Below are 20,204 nucleotides of genomic sequence, written 5' to 3'. Positions count from 1 at the left end.
ATCCTATTATATAGCAATATGATAAATAATAGCAATTATTAAAAAGCAAAATCAATAAAATGGACAATATCCTAATACATATTGATTGGGAAGATTGTAAACAAAGATGAAAATAAATATATAATTATAAACTGTGTAACATTAAAGGAAATGACAAAAGTCTGCCTTTAGGATAACTAAGAAATCTTCACTCTTCCATGTAGGATATTAGACATGATGCTATCTCTCTGTGCATGTATATAGATGTTACATATATATATATATATATATATATATATATATATGTGTGTGTGTGTGTGTGTGTGTGTGTATATGTGTGTGTGTATATATTATATAAATACATATATGTGTGTACATATATATAATTTATTACATGAATGCATTAAACACATACTCATATCACATAGGCAAATACCTGTGTGTCTGTGAGTACATATATTACACATATGCATTAAATATACATACTCATATTACACAAGCCAATGCTTGTATACACATGCACACATGCATAGGGGGGTCTTCCTTCAATATCTCTTGTCTGTCTGTCTGTCTGTCTCTCTAACACACACATACACACACACACACACACACACACACACACTTTCAACAATTAGTCCAAGTAGATAATGAAGCCCACATATCTGTAGGAAGACACTCAGTGAAGGCCTACTACACCACTTTGGCACAGAAACCAAAACCATGGCATTCCATGCTATGACAATTACTGTTTTCATGTTATCTTATAAAATGAAAATGATCACTTCTGCTAGATTTTGTATAGCAGAAATAGACTTATGCTGTCTGAAAGCCAGGGAAGTTGTCCTAATATAATTGGTTTAACACACCTTGTAGTCCTTGGCTCTGCAGCAGCCAAGATGAGGATGATCTGCAAAAGATTGTACAGAACAAAGGATCAATGGTCAACATCAGAAAAGCAAGAAATTGGCTTCATTAGAGTAGAAAATTATTATTATACAGAGACACAAGAATAATTCTTTTTGGTAAACCAATGAATCTGCCCAAAAAAAGTAAGGTAAGATTTCAGTCAATAAATCATGGTATGTTCCTTATGTCTACAGCAGGGCATATGGAACATGCAGACTTCGGTGGTGACTGGCTGTCACTCAGTCCTTTAAGATACAAGACTGACTCTATGGTCCCAATCATTCTCCTTAACTTTTAGGTCAATATTCCAAATCTGTCTGATGTCTAACCTCTTTTAACATTGTCTAAAAGTTGTATATTACTGAAATTGCTAACTAATGATTAAAAGCAAAAAATTAAATAATTCCAACATCAAATTTTAATTAAGCAAGCTGGGGCTCAATTTCTAATTCTGTCACTTTAGAAACATTTTTTCCAGTCAAGTTACATACTCCATCTCTGATTCAGTCCTCATTTCAAAAGGATGAAACAATGCTTATCTATGTCAGAATCAAAATCCAGACATTACATTACATAACCTGTGAGAGAGGTCAGTATATACCAAATAGTAGCTTTGAGATCAAATCCTAAACCTCTCCTCAATAATGGCATCCTAGAGTGCATGGATAGTACTTAAATAACTCACAACTTGACTCAAGCTTCAAGTATTATAGTCTGTTAGATTGTTAGACTTTCATTGAGCAAGTCAGAATCCTAATTGGTTATTCTCCATCACCTATTCTAGTAAACTTTCTATATTTTATTTTCTCAGCTTTATCCAGAATATCTACAGGTGTCAAGACACAAGATAGTTTATATTCAGTATGTTTTCTGTCTTCTTTTACAGCACAAGATGTTTGTTTCCTTGATGTCTTGAACCATGCTAGATATCAGTGAAATGTTAATGTACTTCACACAAGGTTAATGTCGCAACTTACCATCAATAGTAATCAAATTACTTCAACTACTCTTCAAAATTAAAAAAAAATAGTCTAAGTCTCACTCCTCTCCAAGCAAATACACATATGACCACAAAGAGCAGAAGAAATCAAAGTCTAACAAGGTCATGGTTTAATTCACACACATGTGTACACACACACACACACACACACACACACACACACACACACACACACAAGTGTTAAAGACTGAGGTAACATTTCTCTGGCAACTAATATATACCAACAGTTCCCATATTAACACATTGATATGCCTTCTGCTTTTCACAAACCATTCATAAAGTCAGCATAATTTGACAGTCTCATATTGTTCTTTCATTTTTTTACAAATTCAGCTTATATTCTGATGTTCAGTTTCCCAATGTTCACATTTAATCATGTTCACCAACAATAAGGAGCCAACTAAGCTCTAAATGCAGGAGACAAAGAAGATAAAAATCATAGCCTATGGACATGAAGAATTCGGAATCTATTTTAGTTACATTGTACAATGTTCAACAACAGAAGCATAAAAGAGCAGGCTAGACAGGAAAAGTACAGGCAATTAATGATATAAAATGTATCAGAGGGTAATCCCTCAAGGTTGAAGACAATAAAAAAGCTTTGTAAACCTGGAGAAACTTGAGAAATAGTAAGTCTCTAAATTTTCATACGGTTTCTATGATAATTAAACAATGAAATCTAAGTAGTCAGAATAGCTGCTAGCAGAAAAGGTTCTGAAATTTTAGCTATTGCTTCTTATCAAATAATGGTATTAAACATGTTAAAAACTAAATATCTGTATCTCCTCCTGTAAGACTTCTATGCTGAAGCCCTTACTCCCAGTGTAATGGTTTTCTGGCAGGTGATCTCATTTAGATGAGGTCATGATGGTAGGCCTCAAGAAACAATCCTTGTTCTTGGACAAGAGGTACCAGGGACCTTGTTCTCAGTCACTCCCTTCCTTGCTCTCTTTCCTCTCCCTCCTCCCTAAACAAAGTCATGTGAGTACTCAGTGACAGGGTAGAAGATAAGCTATCTTCCCAGCATCTTGGGCTTGGCTTTCTGAAGTTCCATAAATGCAGAATATGTCACAGTCATTTGCTTATTAAATGAAGTATTCTACAACATTTTTTACAGCATCCCTTAAAACCCTGGCTCCAGGGTCTTTAAAACTGGTTTTAAAGATGGAGCTGTGTGTGTGTGTGTGTGTGTGTGTGTGTGTGTGTGTGTGTGTGTGTGTTTCAAACCCATAACTGAGTTAATTCACTATTGTATTTCTTAAAATCTACTCTATAAATTAACACATGTTAACATGAGAAATGTGTTTCATAGTCAAATTAGTGTAGAAAATGTTGAGTAGAACACAATTCAAGTTATTTTACTGAAAAGCAGTATAGTATTCAATAGGATAAAATTAGTTAATATTCACTTTTAATTTCAAAGAATAAAATGCTTTTAACAGCACAGAAATCATATTCTTTCTAGCAACTACATATATAAGTCTCCAACAAGCTGTAAGAAAACTTTATCATGATATCCAATGATGCAGCAAAAAAATGTATTTTCATTAATCAGTGCCATGTAAGGCTTGACATTAGCACAAGCATCTGGAGTAGGAAAAATACAGCTTTCTCTTACCACTGTGCATCCTGACCCATCCATCTCGTTCACAGTCTCTGCCAGGTGATCCAAAAAAATTGTCAGCCCTGGGACTTGGGGGATCAACCTAGAGGATAGAGGATTTGCAGTGTGAATAAGCACTTCCGCCTTCTCTCCCCATTCTAGATCTTACTGCATTGCTAAGCAACTAGAAAGCACACAACACACACGGTGAATTCCACAGTGCCTGAGTCCCAAGGTCAGTTTAATCGTTCATGTACAATGCATTTTTAACAAAGCTGAAGTTAAATGCCACCCAAAAACAACAAATTTTCAGTTAAGAATGTATGACTCTGTCTCATAGTTTGTTTTTAACTACAACGTTTCACAAAAATAAAACCATCCTATAGTGACCTCCTCTGCCTTCCTTAAAAAGAGTTTACCAATTTCCCACCTGTCTTAGCAAACATACTGAACTCAAACAGTGCCTTTCTATGCTGTTTGTACTTGACAAATAAGGTCAACTACACTTTCTAACTAACAATAACTATGTCACAGTGAGGTAAATGCCTCAAAAACATGGGCTACAGACCAAAATTAAAATCTTTTGTGAATCTAAGAACAATAAAACGAGGAAAAGGTTAACTTGGGATAATGAAAATGTAGATCATGTGTTGTAAGAATTTTGACTTCTTTAAAAACCCAGTTATGTTATATTAAAATATTTGTTTTAATCCCAGGTGATGATATGGGACTGCTTCAGATTGTCCACAGCTGCTAACTGCTGATTATGATTGCCTTTCCTCTACAAGGGTCGTAGTTTTGTCAGCTGCAAATGATTTACGTTTGGATTTTGGTTACTCTAGAGAGGGTAATAGATGTGATAGCCCTAAGAGGGCCTGGGGTGGCCGCTGTTCCTCCTGCTGCTGCTGTTGCTATTGCTGGATTGCTGGAGATATCCTGATGATGGAGACTGGACTTGCCCCGAGGAACCCAATGTCCCTAACCAGCAGGAAGTAGTCTAAAGAGGCCCCCTTTCCCCTCCCTTCTATCTCCTACTTAGTGTTGGGGCATTGGGAGGGATTGGTGTGGAATAAGGGTTGGAAGGGTTGTAGATAATAGAACCCAATAAAGTAACCCAAAAAGCACGCCAACAATCATGTATCTGATAAGAAATTATTACCTAAGTCATATGAAGAATACCTCTAAGTCAACAACAGCAATAAAAACATTGTAAAATGAGCAAAAGACTTGAGTAGATATTCTAAAAGATATTCACTAATGCATGAAAAGATGATTAACATCATCATTCTCTAGAAAAATGCTAATCAAACTTCAATGAGATGCCACTCAGGCTAAGAGGACTATGGAAAAAATTAAGCAGGCTTAATTTTGGATACAGGCTAATGCTTGCCTGTATCCAAGAGGTCCTTGATTCCTCACTACCACAGAAAAATGAGAGGGAGGGGGACAAACAGAAAGAAGAAGGTGCTTATGAGAATGTAAGAATTGCCACCACCTTACACAGCTGCTGGGAATGCAAACTGTACAGGCACTCTGAGGAACACTTTGGCAAGTCTTCAGACTAAATATACAATTATGATATGACTGGATCTTTACACAAAAGTGCTGAAAACAAGCATTTATTCAAATACTTGTACACACATTGCTCATTAAAGCATTGTTAAGTAGTAGCCAAGCATATAAGCAACACAGGCCTCTATCAACAGACATATAAACAAAAGATATATAAGCAAAGAGAGACATATCTATACAATGTAATGCCCAGTGTGAAAAATTGGGTGCAAACGCGTGCAACATCAATGAGTTGTGCTAAGATTGTATGACTCTATTTAGGTGAAAAGGCAGAACAAGACAACCTTACAGAAACAAGATTAGAGGCTTTGAGAGTGATGGGGGCAGATAGGATGGGAGCACTTCATGAATATATGGTTCCTAATGGGGAGGGTCTTAAGGTATCACATGAGAATCCCCTTGGTACACTGAGTTGTACGCTTTAAGATAGTTGGAATGGTAAATTGTGTGTATTTGTGTAACACCAGCAAAAGATTATGTTAGCCACAGGAGAAAAGACGGCCAACTCACCTAGGCAATCACAGCAGTGTATCCTGAGCCTGTTAACCGCAGCAGTGCATCCTGAGCCTGTTAACGGGTTCTGAAAGTCCCTTCTTAACTAGGACTGTCTTTTGAGTCATGCCCTGTTCATCTCATTAAGGTTTTTGCATATGAGTGCATAAAATTAAACCTCTCTTTCTACCAGTTTCCTAAGTACTTCAAAAACCATGAATGGTTGACAGTCCCTCAACTCCCTTTAAAACCGATGCCATTCAAGAATATAGGGGATCTTTATATGTTTACTTACAACACAATTTTTGTTCACACAAAAGCTAAGAGGAAAACTTCTGAAATAAAAATTAGATTTTTTGTTTGCTTTAATTTGTTTTTGAGAAAGAGTTTTACTATGTATCCATGGCTGTCATGATTCCAAAGGCCCTCCTACTCATACCCACTGGTCAAGGGCTGGCTACAGAGATTCAGGATCCAAGACCTTCCCAAAGGACTTACTCTCAGAGGACATCTGCATCCACTGCCATTCTTTAAAAGGCTGGAATGGGTTCCTTTTTTATAGGAAACTTTTTTTCTCCTTTAAAATACTACTTTAGCATTTTAGTATCAGTGTTCAACTACAGAATTAAAACACTGCCCACTGTGTATGGTGAGCACGAATGGATACTTGGAAGAGTTTATATGGCATTCATAATGGAGCCCAATCTGTCAGCATTAAAAGGCATAAAGGGGGAACAAAAAGCATATTCATTGGTTTTATGTTAGTTTTCTTCCTCTAGCTGGTGGCTAAGAGTTCAAGAAAGGAAATTATTTATATGAGCTACTTATTGAAATCTGTTTCAGCATAATATTTTAGTGGCAGAGTAGATTTGATAAGTCTCAAATGGAAATGCTTATGAGCACATACATGTCTAATCACAAATGGAGGCTTATCTGTTTCCTTTTTGAATTCATAGGGTCCCAGATTTAAATGGGCCAGCCGCCGCCGGGTGTCTTCTGAAAGCTCACACATTCGTCTCTTTGTGTAGGGAGATGGAGAATGTGACTTTGAAGAAATTGTAGGCTGTTCGTAGTTCTTGGTGTTTATGCAGTATTTACTCCTTTCTGGTGACTTGGACTTTTTCTTCTGTGATCTTGATGTTCTACATTGCAGTCTGCCGTGGGGTTTTTCAACTGGAGCTGAATGGTAAGTAAATTTATCCTAAACATAAAAAATAAACGTTCATGTGGACAGAAGGTACTTTTTAAAACTCTACAGATGGGAAAATACTTTTAAGAGTAACTCAAAGTACACAAAGGCCACAAAATCAATTGGATCTATCATCTGTGCTGACACAGAAAAAACTCAAATCTATATTCTCCTAGTTAATAAAGTTCTTAAGTCTAACACCGGCTTAATACAAATTAAAGGCCAATGTTTAATCACTTGTAAAGTTCCAAGAAATAAACTTATTTTCAAAATAAGCCAAAAACTTATTTTTCAGCAAGCTAAGAATACAAAAAATGTTTATTGTTTAGAGTACATACTCAAGTAATAGGCTATAAAGTTTAAAATTAATATAATTTTTAAAACTCCATACTGAGTCTGAGTACAGTGTGGTCACATATGTCTGACCCTGGCTAGGATGCTAAGGCAGTTGGCTCCTGGGCAACAAAGGACCCTGTCTAAGAGTAAACTTGTGTAGCTAATTTTAAAATCAAAGAAAACTACTAAAAAGAAGTCTTATTCATTCTTCTGTAATCATGTAGAACACACGTACAACACAAGAATGTAAAGTACTTGACAGCTATTTTACTGAAGTGTTTCACTTGAGTTACGTACAATATAGAGCAGTGTAAGATCCAAGACATAACTTGACAATTCAATAACAGATAAAAAGACCAATTTTTTTTCTGGTTCTATATTTTTATAAAAGTAAATATTCATAAAACAAAGATTGTAAACTTTAATAACCAATACTTATATTTTCTTATAAATATGGTAAGTATCTGAAATTTAAAATGTAAAGTCTGAAGTTTAAAATAAATGTAAGCCAGGCTCAGCATCATGTAACTACATATCTAGCTATGTGGAAGGCTGAGGCAAGACAGCTTCCGGTGCCTCTGACTTTTAAGTCAGGCTGGGCAAAATAAATGAGGCCCTGTGTAAAATAAAATATGATAAAAATGAAAACGAATCCGATAGCCCCAGCTTTGCTGCTTTTCAGGTCATCATTCTGCTACAACCTGCCTTACAAATGCCTCCCTAGACAGAATGGAAGTAAACCATACATTTCTTCAGACACTGTCTAGAGTCCTGATTTTTAGTTAGGAAAATAAACTGCTAAAGATCTTTAACTTCTTGACTTCATCCCTTAGAAAACCACCAGTCCAAAGTTGTTCTCCACTTTTTCAACCCCCTCCTTATGTACACTCATGAAGTGATAAAACTATATATGTGAATCAAAATAAGAGCCAGTTTTTCCAAGTCAGTAACACAAAGGAAAAACTCAGAATGTTTCTGGTGAGAACAGTCCCCGAGTGCTATACAGGCCAGTACATCAGGTCATTTTCCTCTGGTTCTTGCTGTGCTCCAGGACCTTCTCCCACGATGGTCAGTGACCCACTGAGTCTGGCAGGCCTCTCCTCCCCTTCATCTACTCTGTGACATCACACTGACTCTTATGAGTCAGACGTTCTAGAATCACAAAGGGTCTCTGAAGCTTCCTGAAACTTGCAAGCAGCACTTCGAACACCTAGAATTTGGACCAACTTTAATCTGTTAACCACAACTTGAATTTCTCCTCTGTACAGACCCACTGCATCTGTTGTCTTCCTCACAAAAATCTCATTTCCTCAACCTATTTCTTCTACGATGTGTCTGTTATTAATACCCATGTAACATCAGTCTCCGACCTTCTATCTCCTTGTTCTTTATACAATGTTGGCCTCCAGGAACAGCTAAATTCCTAAAGCCATGTTTGAGTTGTTTTGTACATACCCATCTCTGATTATATCCAATCTCAAAATACCATCTGTCTGCCTAAAGTTTTTTACTTCTGTACATTTTCTTAATGAAGTTACAAGCATCAAGGCATCGGCCACCAACCCATGGTGTCCAGGCATGCCCATGCCACAATTCCCCTGGCTTTGACTACTAGGATACTGGCTGCTTATCCTCTTACCAAAATGACTTCCATAATTTCCTTTCCTATACCTACTCCCTGGGTTTCTTCCCCAGGATCATGCTAGCCGTAACTATGAAAACTTTATCAATAGGTCACTATTAAAAATGGCTGCCAACTCTTCTGAAATACTCCCTACAGCAAGTGGAGAAGCCAGGACTATTAACCTGCTAGATGATGAGTCTTCCTCATCACCACAGCTGCGATCAATGACAAAGGTGAACATTCCCACTCCAAATACAAGTTCTGCCAAGTTCCAAGTGTGGGCAAAACACCCTAAATCATTCTGGCTTAGCCAGTCAATCTGGACTGAAGAAATCATTCTGTAGCCCCCAGAACTGAGAAGTGCTTGCTCCTTCAAACCATTGAGTTAACAAAGATTGTTCTACAGCAAAACTTAAGGAATAAAGTACTTATCATCATACTAAAAGGTCTACCAATATGTCAATATCTATGTAACAGCAAATTCTACTTTGAAACAGGTAAAAGAATTAGAAAATTATTTTTCTCCTGGAAATTCACATCAATACAATTAATATTTTGAATCCCGTAGGTTGCTGACAAATGTAAATTTTGAGTTTGAAAATAATACTTTCCTCCTTTCCCTCTCTCCTCTGGCCTTCCTGCCTTCCCTCCTTGCTTTTTTTTTTCTCCTCCCCTCCTCCCATCTCCTCTCTCCTCTCTTCCCCCATCTCCACCCTCCTTGGCCTTAACAGGGAACTGAACCCTGAACTCATGCATGATAGGACAAATGGCCTATTGAATCATATCAAGCTATATCTATAGACCTAGTTTAAAAAATGTCTGATATAAAAACTTACTCTCTTACATCTTTGTTTAGTAAAGTTCAAGCAACAACTCAAAACAAGTAAAAAGAAAAGAACAGTATTTTTTCCAGAAAATGTTAGTTCATTAGTACTTAAAGTGCAGTGACCCTAACTGATGGGGAGGGCCTTACAGTTAGAAAGGCTCTTGTGTTGAGACGTACAATTGGAATGTTTACGCTGTTCTTCGTGAATGCTTTATGTCCCATAAGAATTAAAAAATAAAAAGATTTCTTTCTCTTCATTCATGAGGTATATGCTAGTTCAGAAAAAGAAAAAAAACTGAATCCTAGGCAAAGCCTTTTTAACAATTTACAAATGCACACAGTGAGTATCTCAGAAGCAAGTCAGTCAACTTTCCCATACACTGGAAGCACAGCTGGTCAGATTTCCAGCATCTTTGTCCAAATGATAAATAGCAACAGACTGACTATGGCATCCTGAATATCTTGCTAACAAAATATTGCTTCCTCCAATACTCTGGGAACTCGCTGTACCTGTCCTAACCAAGGTCACAGTTATTGTCTTCAGAAAATTAATTTTAACACTGTAATAGAGCAAATTACTATTCTACTCTGTCCATAATTGGCCCAGTTCTGCCCCAAGTGAATCCTCTGAGTTTCATATGTGACTGGTTCTTCATCACAGCTAGCTCACTATTACATGACTGCTAGCCCTGAAGAGATGACCATGGCAAGGTCACTTGTCCATCAGAAGACTGCCCTGTGGCCCAGTAACAATTAGAATAAGAGGAATAACAGGTGCAGAAGCTTATTGAAGGAAACCATCACATGCAGGAGTTGTTTAGGCTGGAACATCCAAGCTTGCTTTGATCTGACAGGACCAGTATTGTCACTCCTTGAACAACAGTCCTCTAGGGAGTTCGACACATTCAAGAAGTCACACTCAATAAGCCTCAAGTTCCCAGTCTAAAACCTCAGTCACATTTGTTTAAAGCTATCTTCTGCCCTCTGTGCAGTCACCTGTAACATCTGCAAAATGTATGAAAGACTCCAAGTTTTTTCTGGCAATTCCTAATCTCGACATCCGTCTGGCAGTTTGACTGTTACTGTATTAAAAGTCTATGAAGTAAAATAAGTAAATAACCAGACAGACAGTGCATGGTGCCCTCTGCCACAGGGCTGGACCCTGGACTGTGGTGCTCTCTGCCTCAGGGCTGAGCATGGCCTTGTCCTGCTTACTAAGAGGCAATCAGGTTGCTGAGTCCCTTGTTACCTACTTTACTCAAACCACAGATTGAGGGGGAGGTGAAAAGAGATGTAGCCAGAACACAGGGCTAAAGCTTGCCAGACACTATCAACATGAGTCCAGTGAACTTTAAGCAGTTAGTCTTTTAACCTGAGTGCGGCACTTTCTTGAGCTTATCAGACATTCGGTGATCACTGAAGTTGTAGAAAATTCCAGCTTTGGAGCAATTCCCTGTGAGATTAAAAAATGGTATTATTATATATTGCCAGGAAAAGGATAGTTAGTGGTGAGAAAAGGATTTAAAATAACAAATATTTGTCAAAACTGAGCACCGCATTTATTAGTTTGATCTGTTTATTATCATAAAGAAAATAGTAATGATAAATGTTAATAATTAGCAGTTTCAATGCTAATGATTTTGTTAGGAACAATTACATTACTTTTATGGAATAATTAACAATTGTTTTCATTTCAACTGTCTCCTTGTCGAAGTGTTTGAAGATTTTAAATTATGATATATTAGCCATAAATGTAAATGTATTTAATTGATTTCAACTCTTTATATTTATATTTATATTTAATTTAAAACATTGAACTATATAATCAAGAAATGCTTTATTTAGACATTTCATAAATTCTACATACATCAAAACACCATTGTCTATCATAAATATATAATACTTAACTGTCCATTAATTTTTTTATTATTTATTGCATTTTGATTAAAATAGAATTGCATTACTTTTCCATTGTTTTATCCCTCCAGCTCCTTCTATATATCCTGACTCTATTTTTTTCTCTATTAATTTTTTAATGGAATAATTTCGATGCATCCTAGTTGTGCAATCTTCAGACAGAGAAGGTCTCTGAAATTTTTTCTAGAGCCTCTCCTATAATATTATTTATATTCAGATGTAGATATCACTCTGAATTCAGTTTCTATCAACATTTCAGTAATCAGATTAAATATTTTGAGATAAGTAGAAAAAAGGAGATAGTTCAAAGGGACAGTTACAAAGCACCTGAAGGAACACTGCAAATACTCCAAGTGCTAGCCATGTCAGATATCCCTAGATTAGCTTCCCCCAACACAATAGAAGTCAGATACTGACCAACCCCTCTCCAAACCCCATCTGTGACCAACTAAGTTAGAACTTAAAATACATGCGTTACAAAGGGTAAATCTGAGTTGCCTAAGAATCCATATCACTGATCTACTACTCTACATAATAAATTTCTTTAAAACTTGGTAAGTGTGGTTCATATTCCAAAACTCAGAACTAGACTTTTTCAAAGAATATACACTTCACTCCTTTAACACAGAAAATATACTCATGTCCCCAAAAGTAAAAAAAAGAAGGAGGGAGGGAGGAGGAGGAGGAGGAGGAGGAGGAGGAGGAGGAGGAGGAGGAGGAGGAGGAAGAAGAAGAAGAAGAAGAAGAAGAAGAAGAAGAAGAAGAAGAAGAAGAAGAAGAAGAAGAAGAAGAAGAAGAAGCAGCAGCAGCAGCAGCAGCAGCAGCAGCAAGAAGTCTTAATCTTTTTTATAACCTTACAAACTCAGTTTAAAATCCAGTGTTGGCATGTAAAGTGAATCCTCAGATAGGAAGGGTGCTTTGGTTACGTGTCATTACAACTCCTAGAATACAGTTCTTCACAGTCAAAAGACCTATGAACTAGGGAGACAAGCAACCTATCTATACGACAAGCACACTCTGTGCACATGTGCAGCAAGTACTGGGCGGTCACTGTGGACATTCCTGTTCAAAAGGGGCAAAATGAGGATAAGAACGACTGATGCCTAGCAGTGCTAAAATCCAGACAATGAGGCATAACTATTTCTGGAAATACTGTCATGTGAACTTAATGATGAAGATCCAGACTGAATCCTGTATCATTGGGCCATCTATTATAACGTATACTTCCAGAAACCTGGTTGGTATAGCCTGTTGTGCAACTAAGGATACACCATAGCCACCACTGTATGTGTAGTCCAACTCCAGTACAAATGCCAGGAAGTACTATCACCACCAAGCCTATGGCTTCCCACTTTAAACTTCTCTGAGTATTAATCATCGCATGAGAGTTCCCAAGACTTTAGCAAGTATTTTTACCAATTCTTTGAAGTCCAGCATGTAACAGGACCTAGAGAGATTTGCCTTAAGGAACTAATTCACACCATTGTGGGACAATTCAGAAAGGGCAAATTAGTAAGGTGGACACTCAGGAATAAACCGACACAGTTCTGAGCATGAAAGCCTACAGAGAAAGTTGGAATATTAGAAAAAGCTAGGATTTCTATTGTTTCCATGAGGCACAATGCTTCCTTCCTCAGAAAAACTTAGTGTTTGTTCCTGCAATCTCCAACTTGAGATGAAGGCCGCTAGCATTGTCAAGTCATAATCTTTATTCAAAGTCAATCATTTATGAATCACATATCCAACTCCTTTACCGTAACATCCGGATTACTGCATAGGCACTAGAGCCTAGCCAAACTGACAAAATGAAATCACACCATCTTAAATGTAAGTTTTTCTGTGAATTCTTCTGCAATTAATTCACCGATGGGTTCAATCAAGAAGCATCTGTTAAATACCACTTCATAAGATACTGAGTATGATCACAGTTAAAAGAATGCTGTGGAGATCTGAGTCTATGGAGGAAACACCAATAACTACTAGCACGATGACCACAGTTAAAACATATGATCATCTCAATGTTAAACCAACCCATCCATGAGCCCAATCTATCTAGAGGTTACTGTGCTCTGTTCAAGCTTACTAAGAAATCCCTAAGAGTGCCATGATTTAATTCCAAATAAATAAATCCTTGTCACAGTAATAGGACTTACAGATAGTAGCTCAGAATGACAAGAATTCTGAAGACAAGACATTGTTGCTTGCCAGGATCATAAACCATTGACTAGAGCACTTCTTTTTACTTATATGTAAATAGTTATTAGTAGATTTATACCTCAATTTTGATGATCAGTTTACATTCTGTTCAAGGCCTCTGTATTGGACAGCTGTTTCTAAAAGCCACCTTTGCTGCGTTTCCATAATAGGTGAGAAGGTAAATCCATAGCTAAGGCTAGTTTCTCAGGCTCCTTCCCATCTGCCACTGCCTTCCTTATACATAACTTTTGAAGACAAGAGAAAGAGAGAGAGAGAGAGAGAGAGAGAGAGAGAGAGAGAGAGAAAGAGAGAGAGAGAGAGATTCTCTCAGCCTTCTAGATCTCCCTGTCAACCTCCTAAACGGTGACCCTAGTCAGAAGGGCACTTGGCCTTGTACAGCTATGAGGTTTCTCCATCTGCTACCAACAGGATCCACCATAGTTAGCTGACAGAACCAAAACATTCACCCCACTTCTCAACCCTTGGTGACAAAGCTGCTGCTCTTTGTGCCCAGTCTCAGCTGGTAAAGATACAGTTGTCACTAAGCAGGAGGGCATGGGGGACATAACAGCAAAGTAGTCCCAAATTCCTGCTATATTACCTAAAACTTAAGCCAATTTTTCATGTCATGTGCTTGCTGTACTGGTTAGTCAGCATTCACTGTCCAGTGTTGACTGTGATAACTTTGTCCAGCCTCACATTTGCTTAATATACAAGAAGACCTATCAAATTCCTCACAAAGCTGTTACTGCAATTCCTGATTTGTATATATCTTTGCCTCAATAATCAAACACCTTTCAAATATATGCAAAAGCAACTTGTTATGTGATGAAAGGAAAATTCTTGTGAACAGTTCAAAGTTGACTTTGTACTGCTGTCTTTGTATGACACCGCAACTTAAATTACCTTAAAGAGAACATAAACTTAAAACATGATTTATTTCCCTTTGTGGGCTTCTACATGACTCTCACAATACTCTTTGAAGACAATTATACCATAAAAGTTGACTAATGACATAAAAAAATATCTCAGAAAGGGTTTCCATAGATTGCTACAGAGTCAACTTTTATACTTTGAGTAAACTGACTTGCTATCTCTTTGAACACAACTCATCACAAACCCAGGCATAGAGGAAAATATTTAATTCACTATATTGGCTCATATGCCACCCATTTTATTTACACTAAGATTCCACAAAACTAGTTTTAATACTACTTGCCCAAGTAAGTGCAAGATCAATGACTTTTCCTTCTCTGCTTTTGAAACAAGATGGGCATGTGTGAGTTTTTCAGAGTAGCAGGCAAATTTTCACAAAGATTTTTAAATCCGAGGAATTATAGGAGAAAATGGGAGATCCTTATGTGGCAGCAGTATGGGTCTAGTCATGTTGATTTGTCACACAATTATTGTCACTCAGAAAGAAAGACTCCCTTAATGTAGCTTTTAAACTTAGGTGTATAATCTATGAACACTTTATAATTTGTCTAGTGAAGCTTTATCCGTCCTGGATGTTTCAGTTATTTCTATTTTTTTTTAATCACTCTTAACACTGTAAGAAAAACATCTCAATCTGAGGGTGTGGGTCAGTGGTCAGCTGATGGAAGACCCTAGGTTCTCTCTCTAGCACCATGGGTAAAAACAATGAAAGAGAGCTCATGGTATTCCAGTAAGAATATTTTAAGACCGACACCTAGAAGATAAAATGCTAGAAATTTTGGTCTTTATTAAATAATTTTGTTTTGATTTTTTGTAGCTTATACCCACACAGCAAGCATACAAAAGTTTTCAATTTGTAAATAATATTTGTTAATATTTTCCAATAAATCATCTATGTCCCAATAAATATTTTTTAAATGTTGGTTTCCCTAAATGTTAAGACTAGCTATTGTTCAACTGTTACACTGAACCTTCCCTAAACAGAAACAGAGAAAAGTGACAAAGAGACCAGGAGTGGGGGTGAGGGGGGTGAGAACAGACAATGCAGAGGAGAAAGAAGTTGCAAGTCCTGATGAGAATCAGCCAATATGAGCTGTGTTAGTTTTGATGATAAATGTCTTAAAAGTTTTGCTAAATTACTTTTATAACATTCAGGATGCTTAAAATAAGATGATTATATAAAACAAGTTTGAAACCAAGTTGAATTTGAGTTAGTTTTACATACAAGGTACAGAGACCTGCATTCTAGCTCTCACCCACGAGCCCGCAGTAAGTGCTGACTTGAAAAACTGATGACACTTACTCTTAGACCAGAAATCCTCCTCATGGTAACCTGGCGGTTTGAATCATGGTGTCCAGAAATTTGGTTTGGACCCGGGAACATGAAATCTCTCGTATTTTCATCATAGGTAGACAGTGTTTCTCCCACTATAAGAAAGATATCCTATGATTCAAATTATAACAAAACATTCTATTTAGAAACAAAATCATCAAGTATAATATATATATAATGCCTGATGCCTTATTGTATGCCTGCTTGAAGTCAATGCTTATCTTCTATAAAAGGAAAATTAAGATAAGGAATGCATTAAGTACTTTAATACATGTTTTTTATTTTTCAGAAATACATTATGCATTACTAATTATCTGTCTTACACCTTTGAAGAATGATATATTCATATATACTCAGTAAGATCCTAGAAACTATTAGAAAAGGAAGTTCTTTAAAAATATAAAGTTGCATTAAATTTATACATCTAAAGCTAAATACCATCTTTAGCATCTTCCCTGTCTTCTGTCTTTTCTGTCTGCTGTCATGGAGTATAAAATTGGACAGTAAAAATAATTGAGGTATTTTGTAGACTTATATGTCTAATACTGAAAATTCTGGGATCACTTACATTTAATAAAATACAGGTATCTGCTCTATAAAATAATGATTTAACTAAGGTTTTTTGATAATCTTATAAATCAGTATCAGCAATAAAACTACTGTTTATATTTTAATAGATAACATCTTTCCTCAGTAACCAGTGTTCACTTTGTATAGGTAAGGCTACCATTGTCTTCATTCCCAATAATAGTCAACACACAAAAACAAAAACAAAACCCCTGCTCAGTTAACAAAAATATGTCATTTCATTAATAAAATATCAAACATTGAAAAAAATCAATTTATATTACTGTCACATAATATTCTAAAATTATAAAGATGTTATTTCTACTTTCAATTATTTTAACACATTTAATTTCAAAGCAATGCCGTCAATTGGCATTTATATGAACCTCTCTGTATATACTGTTTTGTCATATACATAGTGAATCAGTTATGTAAGAAATAAGCATTGCTGTTAATTTGTAAGAAGAGGGGAATGGAGATATTTAGAAGTATTTTGCTGAGATAAGTTGCCATTAAGAGTCATCTTATCAATAAGTAATACAACATATCAATAAGTAATACAATACCTGGTGGAACTAGCTGTATCAACTCAAACACTGCTGTATCATCTGAAAGTTAGAAGGAAAATTTCCATAAGTTGAAAAGTCAGTAAGAGTAAGTTGCTTTGATCTGCTTCATTACAAAGACACAATTGCTTGCTTCCTTTATTTAACTTCTGCTACTGTCCGTGAATTGAAGTCTCATTTCAAGCTTCAACCCATGTATTCCAACTATGAAGAAATATTAAATTCTCCATTTACATCATAACTTAAGGCTACAATGAGAAAAATAAATATGGTCCAGTAACTAATTTTTTAAATCTATTTTTAATGATGGTTTTTAAATGCTTTAACATCCCTTTTAGCCCACCAGAGGTAGTGGGAAAGAAAGGATATGGAGAAGTAGACCTGTTTTAAAAGGCTCTTTAGAAAAACCTCTTATCGATCTTGTAAAGAAATTGACAACTCAGTTTACAGATTAGTAGCGACAGCTCAACCCACTCAAACACTTCACGATATACCAACAGTCTAGCTTGATAGAGTCAGGATAACAAACAAAAATCAGTAGCAGTGGCACAACCTAGCAGAAACAGCCAGGCCTCAGCCTCGACACAAGTCAGTAGAAGGGACCCATAGGGACACCAAAAGAGGTTCTCAGCTGTGTCTCTCTCTAGAGAAACAAAGATCAACAAAGATGTGAGAGCCACGAGCGCTATACAGCTACCTTATAAACAAGCCAAGCTCTGCTTCTGTCACTGTCCAACGAGCCTTTTTATACTCTCTCCAAACTCCACCTGCCCTTCACGGGTCTTGCCTCAGCGTGTACATCTGCCTCAGCTGACATCACTCTGCCAACCAGCCCAAGTCTGCAATAGCAACAAGAAACTATAACACACAGCCAAAAGCTGTTTGGTGCATTCTCCTTATGGAGTAGTGACAAATATAGCTCGGCAACAAAATATAAGGCAGACCAATACATGTATGTTGTTAGCAAAGAGTCCTTCCTCACGTGTCCTTCTATGTGTATGCTTTAGCAGAACATCTTTTTTCTTGTGTCTACTTTAGCTAAATGTTCCTTCACAAATCTGTCTTAGTCTCTTACCTGTGTTCTCTTTTAGGAAAACACTCCTTCATGTGTTCGCCCCAACAAAACACCTTCCAACATAACTGCCCTTTAAAGGGCATAGCTGCTTCCTTCCTTTAACTGTGTTACATGAGTAGAGTCTCATTCCATAATACAGCAGAGCAAGACAGTCTAGAAGACTAGGTAACCCAAGAACAAGGATCCTTTTAAAATCAACTGGAAAAGGTAGACAGCTAAGGAAATAAATGCTAACTCTAAGCACTAAAGTGTGTAAAACAGAAACCTGGTATAAAAAGGAACTCCAGAGATGAGCCAGGCCTTAGGGACTGTTATTTTGCTTGCTTGCTTGCTTGCATTCTTTCTGGTATCTGACAATTCTGACAGACAGCTAAGAGGCATATTAATCAGTGACTTTTGGTAAACTCACAACATGAACCTTAGAATACCTAGCCAAGCTCTCTTGCTCTCTCTTGCTCTTACCTTCCTGCTCCGGCTCTGTACCCTCAGCCCTTCCCCCACCAACTCCCCTCCCCAGCCCCTGAATAAACTGTATTCTATACTATGAAAAAAAAACCTAGCCAAATTTGGAAAGTGAAATGTCCCATCGGAAAACATGGCCTTGGGGAGTCAAGAAGAGGAGGCTGGGAAATCAAATCAGTGACCTGGGTAGCCTGACGGATGAACAGGCTTGGTTCTTCATAGGAGATTAAATCTGTGCTGGTTTGAAGGAAACAAGCCATCATACATACATACATACATACATACATACATACATACATACATACATAGAGATAGATAGATAGATAGATAGATAGATAGATAGATAGATAGATAGATAGATAGACAGACAGACGATAGATAGATATTTGAGGATTAGGAAGTGTGGCCCTATTGGAATACATAGATGATGGAGTGTGAGCTTTGAGGTTTCAAAGGCTCGTGCCATTACAGTTGTCCCTCTCTCTGCTTCCTGATTGGTGAATCAACTGAAGCTCTCAGCTACTGCTCTAGTGCTAGTCTGTCCATAGTTATGCTCCCTTCCATGATACTCAAGGACTCGCCCTCTGAAACTGTACTAAGCAAGCCCCAAATTAAATGCTTTCTTTCATAAGTTGCCTTGGTCATGGTGTCTCTTCACAGCAGTAGAAAAGTAACTAAGACAAAAACCTAAAAGTAAAGGAAAAACTAAAATACAGCCAAATATCTCAAATCCAGTCTGAATTGAGATAATACAAGTAATTATTTCTATACTTTTACAGCATTTGGTATCTAAGAAAAATCAACCTAGAAAAATATTTTTCTAGGTATATAGAAAAATAGATTATTGAGATTAAAAATTAAGAAAATAAAAAGCAGATCCAGAAAGCAAGTATTCTATATACACAGAAGATGCCATTTAGGCCACTTACAACAGGAATTTAATCAAATCATTTAAGAAACAGGTTTAAAATGTGCTGTAGGACTTACAATCTAGGATGTAAGGTGTTTGGAAGAATTTATTCCAGCCTAAGACTCAGGGGTGAGCAAACCCTCTAATACACCTACATAAGGTGAACTCATGGGAAGACAAAGCAGGGGAATGAGAGAAATCACAGAAGAGCAGACATACACAAGCAGAGGCCTCTATGGCAGCTTCAGAGGGAGGAGTTTTGAGTTCTGCCTTGGGATCTTCACTGTGAATGTTGGAGAAAAGTTTGTAGTTTCCAGGGGAAAGGAAACATTTGGAAGCATGCTGAATCATTCTATTCTTTGTAGCACGCCCTTCTCTCTGGAAAAAATGCTTTTCCTCAGGTTCTATCTTCCAGATTCTATATAAGAAGCCTAATGAACCTGGTACAAGGGAAGTCCCAATCCTGGCCAACTCCAAGCTTCTATCGGGAGCAGGTGGAATACTCAAGTACAACACCACCTCCTTTGTATATGGGAGAAAGAAGATACTCAACTATCCAACCATGCTGTCCTAGGGAGAGACAGGGCCCGAAACACTGGCAGAGTTCCCAAGCCGGGGCATGGGCTCATCAAAGAGAAGCTATACTCAGTGAAGACAGAAGGCCTTCTCCTCAGACTTTACCAACTGCCACAGTTCTTTCCTCAATATCCCGAGG

General features: G+C 37.1%; 1 protein-coding gene across 1 annotated transcript in view; it reads right to left on the bottom strand.

Moving 5' to 3' along the window:
• The window catches only part of Spata6 (spermatogenesis associated 6), an 82,952-nt gene that overhangs the window by 28,684 nt on the left and 34,064 nt on the right, over positions 1–20,204 (bottom strand). The window contains 6 exon segments of the mRNA XM_032900342.1: positions 846–886; positions 3,504–3,591; positions 6,460–6,753; positions 10,900–10,980; positions 15,880–16,004; positions 17,043–17,084. Coding sequence (XP_032756233.1) covers positions 846–886; positions 3,504–3,591; positions 6,460–6,753; positions 10,900–10,980; positions 15,880–16,004; positions 17,043–17,084 — 671 coding nt within the window.

This window comes from Rattus rattus, chromosome 1 (assembly GCF_011064425.1).
Source record: "Rattus rattus isolate New Zealand chromosome 1, Rrattus_CSIRO_v1, whole genome shotgun sequence".
Classification (NCBI taxonomy): domain Eukaryota; kingdom Metazoa; phylum Chordata; class Mammalia; order Rodentia; family Muridae; genus Rattus; species Rattus rattus.
Note: the sequence above shows the minus strand (reverse complement) of the source record. Positions and strands in the feature narration are given on the sequence as shown.